Source organism: Manis javanica, chromosome 9, assembly GCF_040802235.1.
Source record: "Manis javanica isolate MJ-LG chromosome 9, MJ_LKY, whole genome shotgun sequence".
NCBI lineage: Eukaryota > Metazoa > Chordata > Mammalia > Pholidota > Manidae > Manis > Manis javanica.
In genome coordinates this window covers 62,964,122-62,982,733 of record NC_133164.1, presented here as the reverse complement: position 1 = coordinate 62,982,733, position 18,612 = coordinate 62,964,122, and the positions used below count along the sequence as shown (strand labels likewise).

General features: G+C 35.5%; 1 protein-coding gene across 2 annotated transcripts in view; it reads right to left on the bottom strand.

Moving 5' to 3' along the window:
• TAF4B (TATA-box binding protein associated factor 4b) overlaps positions 1-18,612 on the bottom strand; it is a 181,891-nt gene that overhangs the window by 49,870 nt on the left and 113,409 nt on the right. For both annotated transcript variants that reach the window (XM_073212713.1, XM_037025430.2), the window contains exon 14: positions 18,460-18,570. In XM_073212713.1, coding sequence (XP_073068814.1) covers positions 18,460-18,570 — 111 coding nt within the window. The remainder of the gene's footprint in view (positions 1-18,459; positions 18,571-18,612) is intronic.

Below are 18,612 nucleotides of genomic sequence, written 5' to 3'. Positions count from 1 at the left end.
TCGATGGCTTCTTCCTATACATTATTCAGCCCTCTAACAACTTATCTCACCTACTCATCCCAGCCAAGTTAAACAAAATGAGATTTGCTTAAAAAGCTACTTTCTGCCACACTCTTCAAACAGAGAGTGCTTCAGCCCTTAAGTAGTACAATACACAAGAACAGCAAATAACCAAAGAAACAGTCTACTCTGGAAAGCAGTAACAGGACGTTCCTCTTTATACTACAATTGTTTTCTTTAACCTTTAATTAAGACACTTACCAAGTCCTCCAAAAACTCAAGTAAAACTATGTCTAGGGTTAAGTTTTATCTATTAATATATGACAACTTTTTCAAAGGTCTGCCAGGGTTTTTTTTTTCTTTCAGAACCAGCTTTGATTTTATCCTTGGAGGACTGTGAATGTTAAAAAAAGCTACAGTATCAGCATGGTTTCTGTGCCTTACAACAAAAGGTTTATTTACTAATACATTTAAATGTATCAATAGCAGCTTTGTTTAAATCTCTGGTAATTCTAGAGTTGGTAAGCTGCATACAGACTGATTGAAAATGATACTAGAAAAAAATACTAATTTACAGGAAAAGTGAAAGAGCACTAGAAATGATAAATATAAAAAACTATTTTTATTTTCATAAATTATTTAAGAAACATATGACTAAGTAATAATGTACTATGGAGGTTAAAACATACTAGAAATAAAACAGGTAACAAAAACAGAACAGAGGATGGGAGGAATTTGTGCAATGGAATCACACAGTTAAAGCATTTTATGTCATATGTGAAATGGTATTAATTCAAGGTTGAGTGCTGTCAGTTAAGGGTAGATATACCTTTTAAATGGATACATACAGCAACCATTAAAACAAAATAAAAGAGGTATACTTAAAAAAACAATAGGGGATACAGAGTGGCACACCAAAATACATTTGATTGATTCAAAAGATGACAGGAAAGGAGAAACAAAAATAAATATCAAATGATAATCTCAAATCCAATCATAGTAATAACTATATTAAATGTAAATGGCTTAAATAATCCAAATGAATTTTCAGACTGGATAAAAATCCAAAACTCAATTATATGCTACTCATACGAGACTGGCTTTAGATAAACACATAGAAAGGCTGGAAATAAAAGGATAGAAAAAACACAAACCATGCAAAGAGTAAGCACAAGAAAGCTGGAGTAGCTATATAGTGGCTATAACAGTATCAAAAAAGCAGATTTTAAGACACAGAATTTTACTGGAAGTGAGAATCATTTCACAATGATTAATGGGGGAAATGCATCAGAAAGATAAAATGTTTGGTACCTAATAACAGACCATCAAAATAAAAGAAGCTAAAATTGATGGGTAGAAATAAACAAATGCCCAACACTAGTCAAAAAAACAATTTACACTTTTCTCAGTAACTGATGGTGACAAGCAAGACAAAAAAATTAGTAAGGATATAGACTTATAGACACTAGAATCAGCACTGCAGAACACACTTCCTTCTCAAATGCACAAAAAATACTCATTAAGATAAATGATATGCTAGGGCAGGTCTCAATATACTTAGAAGGATTGAAATCACAGAACATGTTCTCTTTCTGTAAAGAAAACACCAAATATTTGGAATTAAACAGCACATTACTAAAGCCTGTAGGTCAAATAAGATACCAAAAGGGAAACTGGGAAATATGTTTGAACTTAATGATAACAAAAATACAACATACCCAACATATTAAAGGAGTGAAGTTAAAGCAGAAAAGCTAATGGGAATTTATAACTTAAAATGTTCATATTAGAAAAGGTACACCCAAGCTTCATCTTAAGAAGCTGAAAAAAGAAAGTATTAAGCTCAATCTAAGTAGAAGAAAGGAAATAATAGGACTGGAAATCAATGAAAAAGGAAATAGACAAAGTTTTTAAATAAAGTCATAAGTTTGTTTTTGAAAAAGATTAATAAAACTTATGGACCCTTACCTAGACTGATCAGGAGATGAGAAAGAAAACATAAATTATCAATATCAGAAATGAAAGAAAGGATAACATCACTACAGACATTAAAAAGTTAATGAGACACAATGGATAATTTTGTGAATGACTTCAATAACCTAGATGAGTCCAACAATCTGCTAAGAAACACGACTTCCAAAAACTAAGACAATATTGAGTTTTCCCCACATACAGAACTCCACACCTGGATAAATAAATTCTATCAAACATTTAAGGAGGACAAAAAACAGATCTTACACACCCTCCCCCACACCCCAAAAAACAGGAAGAAGGAATATTTATAACTCAAAACAAAACTATCAAGGACATTACAACAAAATACAATTATGGATCAATATCCATGAACACCCATGAAAAAATATTCAATAAATGAACAACAAACAGAATCCAGTAAAATGTATAGTCAATTTTATATAATGTCCAAGTGGGATTTATCCCAGGATTAAAAGGTTGCCTAATAGGCTTGCTAAAATTTAAAAACCAATATAAATTATCAAACTAGGAGAATAAAGGAGAAAACTCATATGATAATCTGATAAGTAAATTCTGACAAGCTCTGACAAAATTCAATATCAACAATCATAAAAGCTCTTAGTCAACTAGGAAGAGAAGAATTTCCTCTATGAAAAACCTTTAGCCAATATCATACTTAAGGGTTAAATATTGAAGCTTTCTCCCCCTAAGATCGGGAACAAGGCAAGGATGTCCACTCTCCTCACTTCTATTCAACACAGTACTAGGGATGTTAGTTAGCTATTGCTCTAAAGCAAGAAAATAAAATAAAATGAAAAGCTTAAAGATTGGAATGAAAGAGGTAGTGTATTTCCACTTGAAGACAGCACAATTATTTAGTACATCTTAAGGAATTTACACAAAAAACTATCAGAACAATTAAGTAAATTTACCAGGTTGGAAGATACTAAATTTGCTATATTAGCCACAGAAGTGTAATTTTGGAGAGCATAATTTTAAAAATACCATTTCAATAGCATTGAAAAAAATACCTATGTATAAATGTAATGAAAGATGTAAAAGACTTCAAAATGGAAAATTAAAACAACTGCAGAAAAACAAAAAATGATGGAAGTAGATGAGAGATACACAAAGCTCATACTGCCTCAGTATTGTTAAGATGTCACTTCTCTGCAAACTGATCTATAGTCAATGCCATTTAATAAAAATACCTACGTATTTTTCTAAGAATAACAAGAAGAGTCTAAAAATTCAAATGAAAATGCAAAGGACCCAGAAAGTCAAAAATAATCTTGATAGGGACACAGTTGTAGGACTTCCACTATCCAATTTCAAAATTATTACAGTAATCAAGAACCTGTGGTAATGGCATGAGTAAAGATAGATAGGGCAACAGAATAGAGAATGAATATATATAGAGAGAATGAATGTATATATATATACAAAATGTTTAATGCTATAAGTTGATTCAATGGGGAAAGTCTCTACAAGAAATGGGATAAAGATATCTGTATATGAAAAAGTTAACCTCAACCTTGTGAGAAACACACTCACTGGTCCAAATTCAGTAAGTGGACACGGAGACAAAGAGAGCAGCGAAGCGAGGCTTTAATGACAGTCCTACAAGATCGGGTGTCTGGTGGGCAGGCACACCTGGGGAGTTTGGTGCCAAAAATTTATCTCTTAGTACGTGAGTCCCTCCCCTGATTCCTCACTGGCTGAGTACTACAGGGTTCCCAGTCTTTCTCGGACGTCGCCTAGCTAGTTATATCTTTCCTTTACATTTGTCTTAATCTTATTGGTAGGTTTAAAAAACTCAAACAGGTATTGCCAGGCCCTTATCAATTCTCCCACCCCCACTCTCAGCCCAAGCAGCTTCTACCACGTGGCCCTTTGTTAATACCTTACTGTTAAAATGTTTAAACATCCTAGTGGGAATAAATCACATTTAGGTTTTATACTCTTTCCTAACAACCTGTACTTACACCAGACACAAAAATTAAATCAAGACAGATCAAACACTTAAACTGAAAAGCAAAAGTATAAAGCTTCCAAGATAAATCTTCATTAACTATACTACACAAAACTTTTTAGGCTTCAGAAAACACTAAGTATAAAAGAAAAAAATGATAAATTGTACTTTGTCAGAGCAAAAACAATCTGTTCTTCTAAAAGGTACCATCCAAAAGTAAAAGTATATTGCTAAAGGGAGTGTGAAATGGTACAACTATTTGAAAAACAGTCTAGAGTCCTTTATAAAGTGAAATACACATTTATTCTATCACAACAATTTGCCTCTAAAGCATTTTCCTAAAAGAAACAAAAACATATGTCCACAAAATAACTTTTACAAGGATGTTCATAGCAGCTTTTTCCATAATAGCCAAAAATTGGAAGGAGCCCCAGTATAAATAAATTATGGAGTATTTTGGCACTAAATGGAGTACTACTTGGCACTAAAAAGGAAAGCACTTCTGATATGTGCAATGTAATACATCTCAAAAACATGTATGTTGAGTGAAAACATTTAGAAACAAAAGAATGTTTTATTGTATGATCCACAATTATATAAAGTTCTAAAACAGGCAAGACTAAGCTATAATAGAAATCAAATCCATAATTATGGATGGGGTTGGAAGTGGTAATGGCTGGAAAGGCATGACAGCACTTTCTGGCATCATAGGAATGTTTTGTTCTTAATTTGGGATAATGGTTACAATTAAAAGCAGCATATTTTATTGTACATAAAATATATCTCAATCTAAAAACCAAATGCAAAGTTGGTTTAAATTTTTATCTTAAAGTTATCTCTTCCTCAAGAAGTCCCCTAAAGGGGCATGGGTATTCTTCTGTGCTGCCTGGTGTGCTTTGACATATAAAAGTTTGAGAAGCACTGTGATATCAGAATTCTACATCCACAAATATTATGATGGTACAGAGAATGTAGACAAATTTTTATTCCAATATTAAGTGGTAAGTTGTTTGTAAATCAAGTTACCTGGAAGATACTGTAAGATCCTAGAATATGTTCAACTCAAGAGATTTTAAGTATTATTAAGATGCTTAAGTATCAGCATTTCTCAGTGGGGGTGTTATAAGAATTCTGAGTAAGCGTGATTGGGTGGACTGCCCCTTACACTGCATTATATTTAGTATCACTCATGCCCAGCCACCAAATGCTAGTAACACAAGCCCCAGCCCTCGGGTCACTGTGTCAAAACAACAACACTCCACACATTTCCAGGTACCCACAGAGTAGGTATTGGCCCCAGCTGAGAGTCACTGGGCTATAGGTTAATAGTCAAAAGAACATGTAATCAGCATGAAAAGCATCCAAGTTAACAGACCTAATCTACCATACCATTTAAATTCCAAAACTGATAATTTAACTAATGATTACCTCTACTTAATTAATCTTCAAAAGAAAAAGTACTTGTTTTTATGTTCTTTATGTAGGATTCACTTGGGAGGAGGAAGCATGACTGATTTTGTTGAAATCTCTGATTAGGGAAACCAAATACAACCACCGAAAACACTGCCAACAGCAGCAAACCAGAACACAAGAAATAACATTAGAAATCAAACTCCTGAGCAGAGCGATGAATCCAGAAGATGTATCATGGTCATAAGCCTATATAAATCACCCACTTATGTGCAAGAGTGGGTTTAAAAAGAATCAGGATATTCCTAATCTGTTCTTTGTGGCAGAAAATTAACAAACAACTAAAATCTCCTTGAATAATATACTCTAAGCTAAATCAAGAAAATATTAACTAATTTGCTTTATGGTTTCAGTATTCAAATCTGCCTTTCATGCTGCAATCAAAATGCAACATAATCATTTAATGGCAAGAAAAGTTTGTTGGGCTGCTAGCACTTTATTTGTACGTGCAAATTGAAGAATGGACACTATGGACAAGATTATCAAATGGAAAAGGATATGATATCATGTACATGCCTGGTACTAAGAAGCAGAAGATGAATTAAATGGCACGTGGTCCTATAACAAAAGACTGAATTAGTAATCAGGAAACTTTTCCCAAAGAAAATCCCTGAATGGCTTCACTAGTAAAGTCTACAAAATATTTCAAGAATTAGTACCAATACTTCACAAACTCTTCCAAGAAAACAGAAAACAAGTGACCACTTAATCCACTCTATAAGACCAGTATTACCCTGATACCAACACCAGACAAAGGCATCACAAGAAAACTACAAACCAATATCCTTTATAAATACAGATGCAACAAAACACTTGTAAATAGAATCTAGCAGCATATAAAAAGAAACACCAATGGCCAAGTGGGATTTATCCCAGAAATGTGTGGTTGATTTAACATATGATCATCAATGTAATACACCTTACTAATAAAGGAAAATAAAAAACATAACCAAGTTGGAGGAATCATCCTTTCTAATTTTAAAACTTACTGTAAAACTATAGAAATCAAGACATTGTAGTATTGGCATAAGGACAGACATAGACATAGAAATTAACAGACTAGAACTGAGAACCCAGAAATAAACCCATACATCTACAACTAATTTATTTTCAACAAAGGTGTTAAGACCATTCAATGGAGAGAGAATAGTCTTTTTCAAAAAACTGTGCCAGGCAACTGTATATCTACATTCAAAAGAATGAACTGAACCCCCTACCTCATACCATATATAAAAATGAACTTAAAAAGGATCAAAACTGCAAATATAAGAGCTAAAATTATAAAAATCTTAGAAAGCAATATAGATATAAGCCTCTGCAACATTGGATTTGGCAATGATTTCTTAGATATGACATCTAAAGCACAAGCAACCAAAGGAAAAAATAGCAGACCAATTGGACTTCATTTCTACAAAGTAGATACACAAATGCCTGATAAACACATGAAAAGATGCTCAATATCATTAGTCATAGGGAAATGTGAAACAAAACCATAGTGAGATACCACTTCACATCCACTAGGATGACTATTAAAAAAAAGAAGACAATAACAAGACATGTATTATGGGCGGGAATGTAAACTGGTACAGCAGTCTGGCAGTTCCTCAAAAAGTTAAACAGAGTTACCTTATGGGCCAGCAATTCTACTCCTAGGGAAATGAATGTCCACACAAACACTTGTATATGAATGTTCCTAGCAGCATTATTTATAATAGCCCATTACAGAAACAATCAAATGTCCATCAGATGATGAATGGATAAATGGATGTGGTACATCAATTAAGTGGAATATTATTCAACCATTAAATAGGAATGAAGTACCGACAAATGCTACAACATGGACTTTGAAAACATTATGTGAAGTCAAAGAAGTTAGACACAAAAGACCACATAATGTGTAATTCCATTTATATGAATGCCCAGAACAGGCAGATCCATGGAGGCAGAAAGCACATTAGTGGTTCCCAGAGGTTGATGGTAGTGTCTGCTAATGGCTATGGAGTGTTTTTGTGGAGTGATGAAAATATTCTGGATTCAGTAATAGTAATGGTTGTACAGCCATGTGAATATACTAAAAACTACTGAATTGTACATTTTAAAATGGTTAATTTTATGGTTTGCGAGTTATATCTCAATAACAATAAAACCCAAAATGATGGGCACTGTCTGATAAATCAAACAAGTTCAAACAAACATTTCAAAAGCCAACTTACATTTACTCTTCTTTTCAGTATTCTATGTATTTCTTAGGGAAAATGCATAAACAGGAATTCAACAACATACTCTAAATACCATCAGACAGTACTGTTGCAATATCTAAAACAGATACATGGTCTTCCATGTAAACCTGTGTTTTCACTGATAATATTAACTGACAAGCTGAACATTTAAATTTGGGAAAATTTCACAGAGAAATTATCTGTCATTTAAACTATGGAAAGGTATGCTTAGCAATGGAGTTACCAACTACTTCCCACAAAAACATTAATTTGTTGTTAATTAGCCCTCATCTATCACTTTGAAAACTAAGACCTAATGATATTTATCACAGGCAATCCTATATAATACAAGCAATTCATGCTTTTCATAGTCACTAAAGCATGAACAAGTAGCTGTACAGGAGGCTGAAACAGCTACTAGGACAATATTCGGGAATAAGCACAACAGTATAACTAACTGGTCATGTGAGAATACAATTTAGGAAACCTAAGGAAGTTATACTAGTCTAAATTACAGAAGCGGCATGCATGGAGACACACTTTCAAAAACTGCTTCCTGGGAGCCTGACACCTTACAGGAATCATCTTAAACTGGACAACTTAGAGAAAAAAAAATCTCCTCTAGTAAGCTCATCATTATGCTAACTACACTTACAGTGCTTTGAAGAAAAAAATAACACATAAAGCCTCAAATATTACATATAAAGCACCATTAAAACACTATTTGCTCTGAGGGAACAGTGACCAAACTACTTAATGGAGCAGAGGTATGTAACAATAAAAATACTTGAAGGAAAGGCATAGTTCCCAGACAGCCCTGCATAGATAACTTTGATATTTTATATATATTATGCTAATTTCCAGTTTAACCACAAGTACCATGGTCAAATGCTACAAGGACCACCATACTAAGGTTCATTATGATGTCCTGTATCACAGTCTTCAAGTATGCCCTAATAAGGTAGAATAGGCCAGACAGGCATTAATGAGCACTGCTGTGATAAAGGAAACTAACTTTTTGGATTATAAATTCCAGGCAAGCTGAGACCTAGTTCCATTCTTCTCACCACTGTACCTGGGCACACTGGGTGAATAAATCAATGAGTGAATACAAATACCATCTCAATAAATATATTATGACTCTAAATTAGAGATAGAAAGGAGATTAATTAAAAAAACTAAGAGATAACAAATGGCATTAAGTTTTTAAAATAATACTATCCAGTACTGATGAGATACTAATAAACAGACACTTTCATATATTGGTGGTAGGACTGTAAACTAACTCAATTTGGGGGAACAGCAATTAGCAGTAAATAGTAAGATAGAACTTTAATAATAAATATCTAATTTGACCTTGGAATTCTATTTCTGAAATTAAGTAATAAATGGTCAAAAATTTAGTTATAAAGAAGCTCACACAACAATACATTGGAAACTAAAACATGTCCAAGAAGATAGATAAATTATAGTATGCCAATGAAATGTGCAGAACACTTAAGGATATGGATAACATGTACACACTGTATCATTAAGTAAAGAAGTAGGTCACCAAATACATTACTTCACTATGAACTTTGCAAAAATGGTAGGATGTGGATAACTTATAATTTTCTTCTTTACATTTTCTATAATAAACACACTTATTTTGATGAAAATAAAAAATTTAAATATAAAAATTCACATTACAGAGACAGGGAAGGAATGCTTAGAGAAATCACCAGCCTGAGGAATGAAAAGGAGTAAGTGACAGAAACGAAAGGGACCTGGGAAGACTTGACAGTGAATAATCCACTGGAAATAAAATAGAGAAAGTAGACAGAACATACTCCAGACACTAAATGAAAGAGGAAAGGGTAGGCTTTGGAGCTCCTGATTAGGGAAAGAGCACAGAAAGGCTCATGGAAAAGACAGTCCTCATTTCCAATCAGAAGAGATATATGTTGGCTCTAAAATCTGAATGTGCCCCTTTCTCTGTGATGGGAGAAGCTAGATACAGCAAGTTGTCTTTTACCTTGGAAAGAATATCTCAAGATGCTCCAAAATACCAGACTTCTAGAAGTTCACCAAGATTACAGGCCCCTGAATTTTTATTGGATTTATCCCCACCCTCAGGCATATAAGCACCTTAGCAAAATGTCTGCAGGAGTTGTTACTTCTAGCTCACCAGAACCAATCAGCATGGTATCAGTGTAATAGACAAGCATAATGTCCTGTGCAAGGGACAGGCTATCTACGTTCTTGCTGACTAGCTAATGAAATAAGACCCAATAGAGCCCCAAAATAGGTTAGTGAAGGTATACTGCTGACCCTGCCAACAGAAAGCAAACTAATTCTGATGGTCTTTACTAATTAGTATGGGAGCAACAGGGGGAAGCATATGCAGATCAATGTCTGCATACCAAATGCCATGGGTTGCACTGATTTGTTCCAGCAACAAAACACATCTGGGAAACCACAACTAGTATAGAAACCATCACCTGATTAAGTTTATGATAACCTACCATCAATTCTCCATTGAAGTCCTCTTCAATGCCAAACAGGTAAGCTGAATGGGCATGCAGTAGGAATCACTACTTCTGCATCTTTCAAATCCTTAATGGTGGCTCTGCAATCTGTCCAGGTAATAGTTTACTATTTTCATAAGTAAACAACATTCTACTGGCTTCCACTTGACTTTTTCTCACTTTCACAGGTTGGTGAACCAATGTGAGATCTCTGTTAGTTGTTGAGTATGTCTATTCAAATTATGCATTCCAGGAATATGGAAATAACCATACTGGGCCCACTGTGAGATGGACTTAAGCTAAAACTCCACTGATTGGTAGAAAACAGTGGTGTTTCAGGTCTCCTAGAATTCATTAGGTTCAGTGTTATAGTGTTCATCAGACCCTAAAAAGTCTAATCATTTCTCCTTCCCCAATGTCCAGTTGCTTTAGCAAATGGCTATAGGTCTTCTGCGGGAAGGCTAGAAGGAGATTCACAGCATACATTTTTGGCTGGTATGGCAGGGTCTTTCCTCAAGACCTGGCTTTCCCTTCATTCAAAGGTCTTTGCATCTGTGAACCAGCTTACTTCTGGGAACTGTTGAGAGAATATAAAGGTCATCTAAATCACACTTCTGTTCCCCAGGTCTAGAGCTCCTCTGTTATACTTAGAGGTTAATGAAGACTTAATAAGTTTCCACTTCTTTCAGTTCTAGGGACACTATGATTAACTAGCCCATGCCAAAGATTTTTGCAATTCAGACTATTCTGAATACTCCTTGGCTTTGCTGACCATCACGATAAAACCACAGCCACTTTGTCTTTAGTAAGTAAATGCCTGTACTTGCTTTTGCCATCTGGGTTTCCCAATGAGTTCAGCTATCCTAGTTTGATGACAACAGTGCCCCTGCCATTAATGGATTAAAAAGAATACCAACAGAACTCCTGAAGGAGGCTGAGCTCCCCCACTTGAATGTAGATCTCAGAGTTTTCAGGAAGGGAGTGTCCTGTAGACCCACCCAGAAGGCATATGTTTTTTAAATGAAAAATCCACTCTGTAATTCTAATCTCCCTAAACACTCAGATTACTTCCTCTATACAAACAAAGTTCTAGCACCTACTCAACTTCACTTAGTTTGAGCTGCTCTTTAGTGTAGTTTTCAGTCAACTAACCAAGTAAACTGTTGGAGCCACTTTTAGTCCTCCAACCTAATACCTTCAATCTGGACTCTCTGCTTAGTGAGCTTTTTATCAATAAAAATTCAGCCTGATCCAATTTTATATTCTTTGATCCTACACCCTTAAGATCCATTCCTCCACCATTCTCCAGGTAACTGCAGACAAAACCATCCGATTCTTCACTGTGAATCACACCTCCTCAGGGGTAAGACAGTGTCTCACCCTCTGGGGCTGCTGGAACTTGAGTCTGGTTATAGAGTCAGAAGCAATGAGGTAGTATGGGAAGGTCCTGAGGAAAATCAGTAGTCTCTTGCAAGGCAAGGACCTCAAACGAAGCCATCACGGATTCCTCAGGAAAACACCCCCCTCAGAGGTGCAGGAGGACTGGTAAGCGTGGGAGGCAGAACCGAGGAGCCCAGGGTCCCAGCTTCCCTGGAATCTGTTCACATTCTCCACCCCAATTGTCAGTTTTCCATTCTTTCCCAATGCTGTAACTCAACACAAGAAACTGAAAACTGGAAATGCAATCTGTATTGTAATTTAGCCACTTACAGTAGGATCGGGCTTCGGGTTTGGTTTTCAGAAATCTCTGCCTTTGGCTACAAGAGATAAGGGTTTCTTTTAAGGCAGTCACAGAGGCTTCCATTCCCTTATCTGGATTCTTTCTGAGCTCAAATCTAAAGCCTTTCCTTCCTTAAGTTTCTCAGTGTATTTTGAAGGGAACAACCTATTTCACATTATTCCTATGTTCACTAAGATGTGCTCAAGTAGTAAATGCTTGGTTTCCCAAAGCCTTGCCTTTTTGGGCACTTGATCACTACGGTCCTCAGGTGATAAAGTAACTGTTTTACCACTGCATGCCATGGATCACCACTGTCCCCTCTGCAACACAGTCATTAATGCCTCTAAAATCTAATTAGAGCTGAGAACCATTGCTGAAAAACCCAGAACTAATTCAGGAACCCATCACTAAGATGCTGCTCCTCTGTAGCCATTTGCAGTGCAAACTTCTGCACCAGACAGCATTTGAAAAAGAACACTAGGAATGACATAAAATGTGGCATTTATTACAGAGATTTGGCCTTAGGTAATAGTGAACCTGGTCAAACAGTTCATGGTCGGCTGCTGACTGTGTCTGGTGTTGGGCCTGGCCCAAGGTTTGGTGAGGAGCCTGGAAGCTCTCCCGCACCAACAGTTGTGAACTGCAATAGCTCCAGGGTCCCAAGAACAACCTTCTGAGAGGAGGAATAAGGCTGCAACTCCACTTCTGTCTTTCGAATCAAGCTTCATGTTCCCTGCTAACCTGGGGCTATGCGAGGAAAGGAATTCTGGGAAACATGGCTCCAGTTAGCTAATTTGGCATAATACAAATCTAGCATCTTTTGGCTAAGTGCTTTCTTGGATCTATTCTAACTTCCAACCATTCTATCATTGCTTATTTCTGTTACCATAATTTTCAAGAAGTCTTTTAAAAACTCTTCCCAGTCATTTAAAAAACAGCCTTTTACTCTCGTTTCTGATTGCAATACACTCTGCTGTTGCTTGTTAGTGTTCTTCTGCTTTATGCCTTTTCTCCCATGTTCTCCTTTCTTTTTGTCATGCAGGAGGCTTTCTCTAAATACCAGGTCATTCTTACCAGTCCAGTCACATTTAAAAGTAAGGCACTTAACTATTAATATCTGAGGCCCCCTCTCTCGGTTATTTTTTTCAGAAAGAATACCTCTAGTCTCCAATCTAAGCCAGTTTTAACTCAAATACTACTGAATACTCTTATAGCTGTTTTCTCCTCTTCTTTATTCTTGTGTATTTGTGGTGTTTTCACTTCATTACTAACATTCAAGGGGAATTTGGGAAGGAAAGATAAACCCATAATGTGCAATTCAACATATTTCACAATAAGTCCCTGAAGAGAGCGGACAAAAAAAATCAACCTTAAATCTCTGGCAAATCTAACAGATCTAACCAAATTTAAATTTATGTTTAAATCATTTATGAAAAAGAGGTAGATTTGTGAATAAAATAAAATTTTAAAAATACATCTCAAAATATAAGAAGCGGCTTCTTTATCTAAAGTAGTAACATGCTCTAAATTCTAGTGACTCTACATGGTATTTATAGAAAGTATTAGATGACAATAAATTTGTTTAAATCTCTAATAAGTCAGCTGCAATACATAATGTACATTTCAGAAAACGTGGCTTGCCTGTAGCCTGGCAAAAGAGAACGGAGGTAGAAAATGGTACTATCTCATATTACCTGTTTCTGAAAAAGTCAAGATGAGACAGAGAAGCGAAATTCTGAAGAGATTAATGGTTAACGTTTCAAATTCACTACAGGTCATTCACTACTTATACAACATTATTAAAAGCTAAAATACTGATATTATGACTGCGATGACAAGGATGACAATTTATTATAAGCCTGTTCTTGAGGCCAGGAACTAATTAAGCACTTTATATAATCCAATCCTTAAAACTGTATAATGTGGGTGTTATGCTCACTTTCCAAATGGGGATAATTGAAGTACAGTCAAGAAGCAAAGTCAGATTTGTCTGAGGCCAAAGCACATGTACTTACTGCACATGCCACCATGTTCCTCTACACAGGGAACACTTCACAGAATTTGTTATATAATGTTACCATAATAGAAAAGAAGGACAGAGATTTGGGTATCTCTATGCTTTTCTCAAAGGAGTTATAATATAAATAACAACTATGTGGATGAAAAAAATCACAACTATTATTGCCACAAAAGTAAAAATGTATGCTAACTCAGCCCTATTTATAAGATTATGCTTAATGATGAAATCTCATGCCCCAGTTTTTAATGAAATATTTACACACATTTATATACAAAGACATCAAAAATAAAGGGGGGTGGGCCAGCCTGTGCTAAAGAAGTAGAAACAGAAGAAACTCTCTACTAAACTAGTTTTCAAGTTTTTTATTGTCTTTTTTCCAGTCTTTAAAAAAGAGCCTTTTTAAATATATTAAGATTTGGAACCTTAAGGACTTTATGCCAAGTGAAATAAACTAGTCTCAAAAAGACAAATGCTGTTTGATTCTACTTACATGAGGTATCTAAGTCATCAAATTCAAAGAATCAAAGTAGAATAGTGGCTTTTCAGGGGCTGATGGAGAAGATAACTGCAGAGTTCTTTAATGGGTATAGCTTTTCAGGTTTGCAAGATGAAGAAGCTCTAGAGATACATTGTACAACAATGTGAATATGCTTACTACTATTGAACTGTATGCTTAAAAATGGTTAATATGTGAAAAAAAGATATACATAAATAGCCATAAACATATATATATCAATACAACAGATCTATTGCACTAATATAGTAGCTATCAGCCACATGTGACTGTTAAAAAAGTTACATTACCATGGACATACAATGGGGAAATGACAGTCTCTTCAACAGATGGTGCAGGCAAAACTGGACAGCTACATGTAAGAGAATGAAACTGGATCACTGTCTAACCCCATACACGAAAGTAAATTCAAAATGGATCAAAGACCTGAATGTAAGTCATGAAACCATAAAACTCTTAGAAAAAAACATAAGCAAAAATCTCTTGGACATAAACATGAGCGACTTCTTCATGAACATATCTCCCTGGGCAAGGGAAACAAAAGCAAAAATGAACAAGTGGGACTATATCAAACTGAAAAGCTTCTGTACAGCAAAGGACACCATCAATAGAACAAAAAGGTACCCTACAGTATGGGAGAATATGTTTGTAAATGACAGATACGATAAAGGGTTGACATCCAAAATATATAAAGAGCTCATGCACCTCAACAAACAAAAAGCAAATAATCCAATTAAAAAATGGGCAGAGGAGCTGAACAGACAGTTCTCCAAAGAAGAATTCAGATGGTCAACAGACACATGAAAAGATGCTCCACAAGGCTAGTCATCAGAGAAATGCAAATTAAAACTACAATGAGATATCACCTCACACCAGTAAGGATCGCCACCATCCAAAAGACAAACAACAACAAATGTTGGTGAGGTTGTGGAGAAAAGGGAACCCTCCTACACTGCTGGTGGGAATGTAAATTAGTTCAACCATTGTGGAAAACAGTATGGACGTTCCTCAAAAAGTTCAAAATAGGAATACCAGTTGACCCAGGAATTCCACTTCTAGGAATTTACCCTAAGAATGCAGCAGCCCATTTTGAAAAAGACAGATGTACCCCTATGTTTATCGCAGCACTATTTACAATAGTCAAGAAATGGAAGCAACCTAAGTGTTCATCAGTAGATGAATGGATAAAGAAGATGTGGTACATATACATAATGGAATATTATTCAGCCATAAGAAGAAAACAATCCTACAATTTGCAACAACATGGATGGAGCTAGAGGGTATTATGCTCAGTTAAATAAGCCAAGCGGAGAAAGACAAATACCAAATGATTTCACTCATCTGTGGAGTATAAGAACAAAGGAAAACTGAAGGAACAAAACAGCAGCAGAATCACAGAACCCAAGAATGGACTAAAAGTTACCAAAGGGAAAGAGACTGGGGAGAATGGGAGGGTAGGGAGGGATAAGGGTGGGGAAGAAGAAATGGGGTATTAGATTAGCATGTATAATGTGGGGGGTGGGGGCACAGGGAGGGCTGTGCAACAAAGAGAAGACAAGTAGTGATTCTATAATACCTTACTATGCTGATGGACAGTGACTGTAATAGGGCTTGTGGGGGGGACTTGGTCTAGGGGACAGCCTAGTAAATATAATGTTCTTCATGTAATTGTAGATTAATGATAACAACAACAAAAAAGTTACATTAAATTTAAAAAATTAAAACTTTTATTTCTGCGGTCACACTAGCCACAGTTCAGTTGCTCAACAGGCATATGTAGCTAGCTATTCAGGGCGGAAAACTGAACATTTTCATCAGAGACAAAGTTCTGTTAGATAGCCCTGGCTCAGAGGATACAGAAGCAGACTCAAATACATATGAGAATTTGTATTTGATACAAAGTTATGTGTGATAAAGGTTGCATTCTCAGTCAGTGGGGAAAGAATTACTGAGTAAGTGGAGGTTGGACAATTGCTAGCCTGGGGGAAAATGAGGAAGAACTGAAGGAATAAAAGCTAGAGCCATTATCTCAGCTCCTGTTCAAAAGAAATTCTGAATGAATCATAGATTTATACTTAAAAAGTAACATGATAAAAAGTATTAATACATAATTCTAATTAAGAAAGGGCTTTCCAAATAGAATCCCAGAGGACAGAAATAAAAGATTGATTTTTTTTTTTAAAGGAAAATGAAGAAGTCCAGATGAACTGAAAGAAAAGCAGGGAGGGGTCTACAGTGTTTCATTGTCTTATTGATTTAAAAAAATGTAACTTCAGTGGGAAAAAGGTAAATTGAAAGTAACAAAATACAAGGAAAAATCTGTCAAATTTCACTCATAATTTAAACACTCTATTAAAAACTACATTTTCAGCCATCAGATGGCTAAGAGAATTCCCAGTGTTAATGAGTATGGGACAATAGGCACTAATGGATGCGAAAGCTGATACAACTTACTGAGAGGGTAATTTTAAGTGTTTATCAAAAATCAAAAGCAACAAATAATACTTACGGATAATGACACTGAGTCTAGGATTGACTTTAAATAACCTGCAGGGTAAACAACTGACCTGAGAAAATTGGTGCAGATAAAAATGAAACAATATTGGGCATAAATTGACAGTACTTACAGCGAGGTGGTGGGTATGAGGATTTGCTATACTATCTATCTTTGTGTATGCATAAATTACTCCAAAAGGTTTTTGCCTATTATACATACCCTGTGAGCCAGAATTCCTTTTCTAGGAATTTAGCCTGCAGTGACATTGGCCAAGTACAAAATCATGTAAGTACAAGGATGTTTTCTGAGGCAAAAAAAGCTAAAACCTGGAAATAACCTAAATTTCCATTAGAGGGCTGGTTGAATAAATTATGTTTATCTAAACACAGTAGTGTCATATATCTTTAATAAGTATGGAGATATATTTATTCTATGAAGGTGATTATGGAAAGGAGGAAATATCAAGGTCAGAACAATAGGTATAGTTTGACTACATTTAAGTAAAAACAAAATCAAATGTGGATTTGTGAATGCATATGAAACACATTGCCATATTCACAGCAATTTCTAGAAGGTTATATGAAAACCTTAACAGTGGTTACATCCCCTTTGGCAGGGGTTGAGGGACTTGAAATCTGTGAGGAGGAAACATTTGTTTTCAAATATTTTTACACTATGAATTTTTTTTTGTTTTTTGTATGTGAACATTTATAATGAAATGTTTCATTACATTTTAATGAAAAACAACTAGATTTTTTAAAGTCTTCCTCTACTGAGATGACTGCCATTCATTTAGGAACTGTCAAAGTTCAGGGTCAGTGCTAGGGAGGAGCTTTTCTCAAGGCACATTTAAATTCTACAGAGCAGAACAGATGAGCCACAGCTCCTTCACTGCTGACCCCATCTCAGGGCTTTCACTGTTTCTCTAGCTTAGCCCTGATTGTTGATCTGAAAATCTAACATTATATCAAGTAATTGCTCTAAGGATGTAAGTTAAGATCCTTCCTTGGTATTAATCAATTAATGATATTTATTGAGTATATATGTGCTCAGATCTGCAGGAAATACAAAGAAATAGAGTTATAGTCTTGCTCAAGAAGTTAAAATCTCACAGAAGAAAAAATAGGCAAAGAACAAGAATAACTGATGCTAGGCAAACACATGTGCTGAAAAAAGGAGAAGTCAGTAAGGAAATGAATTGTTGGAGTTCATGGAAGATTTGATCTTAACAGATGAGCTGGATTTGGATACAAAGTGGAGGGAGGATTATATGAGACCTTTAGGAAGAACACAGAAATAAAAAATTGAGATAGTGAGACTAAGTATGACCAGAGATGGGGGAGAGGAAAAAGTATAAAATAAAGTAAGTAGGAGTAAAGTTGAAGGCAATATATAGCATAACAACCACGCAAAAACGCAGATTTAACAAAAGAGGCAATGGAGAATTTTAACAAGCATGTGGCAGCAAGAGTGTGCAAGGCGGGGGTAAACCACTTGCATGTCTTTGATTCCTTTCGGCTTGCTTTCTGGACATGAGAAATAAAGTGACAAACATTATTTAAATACCTCATTTCCAGACCCAGGTTCTAGCGGTCTCTTCTTCCTTGGTCCAATAGCTGCGAGAGCTGTGAGATTCGCATCTCTATGCTGTATCTGTGCGAGCTCCAACTGTTGTAACTAGAAAATGGAATAAATACAAATCAATGTTTATACACAGTC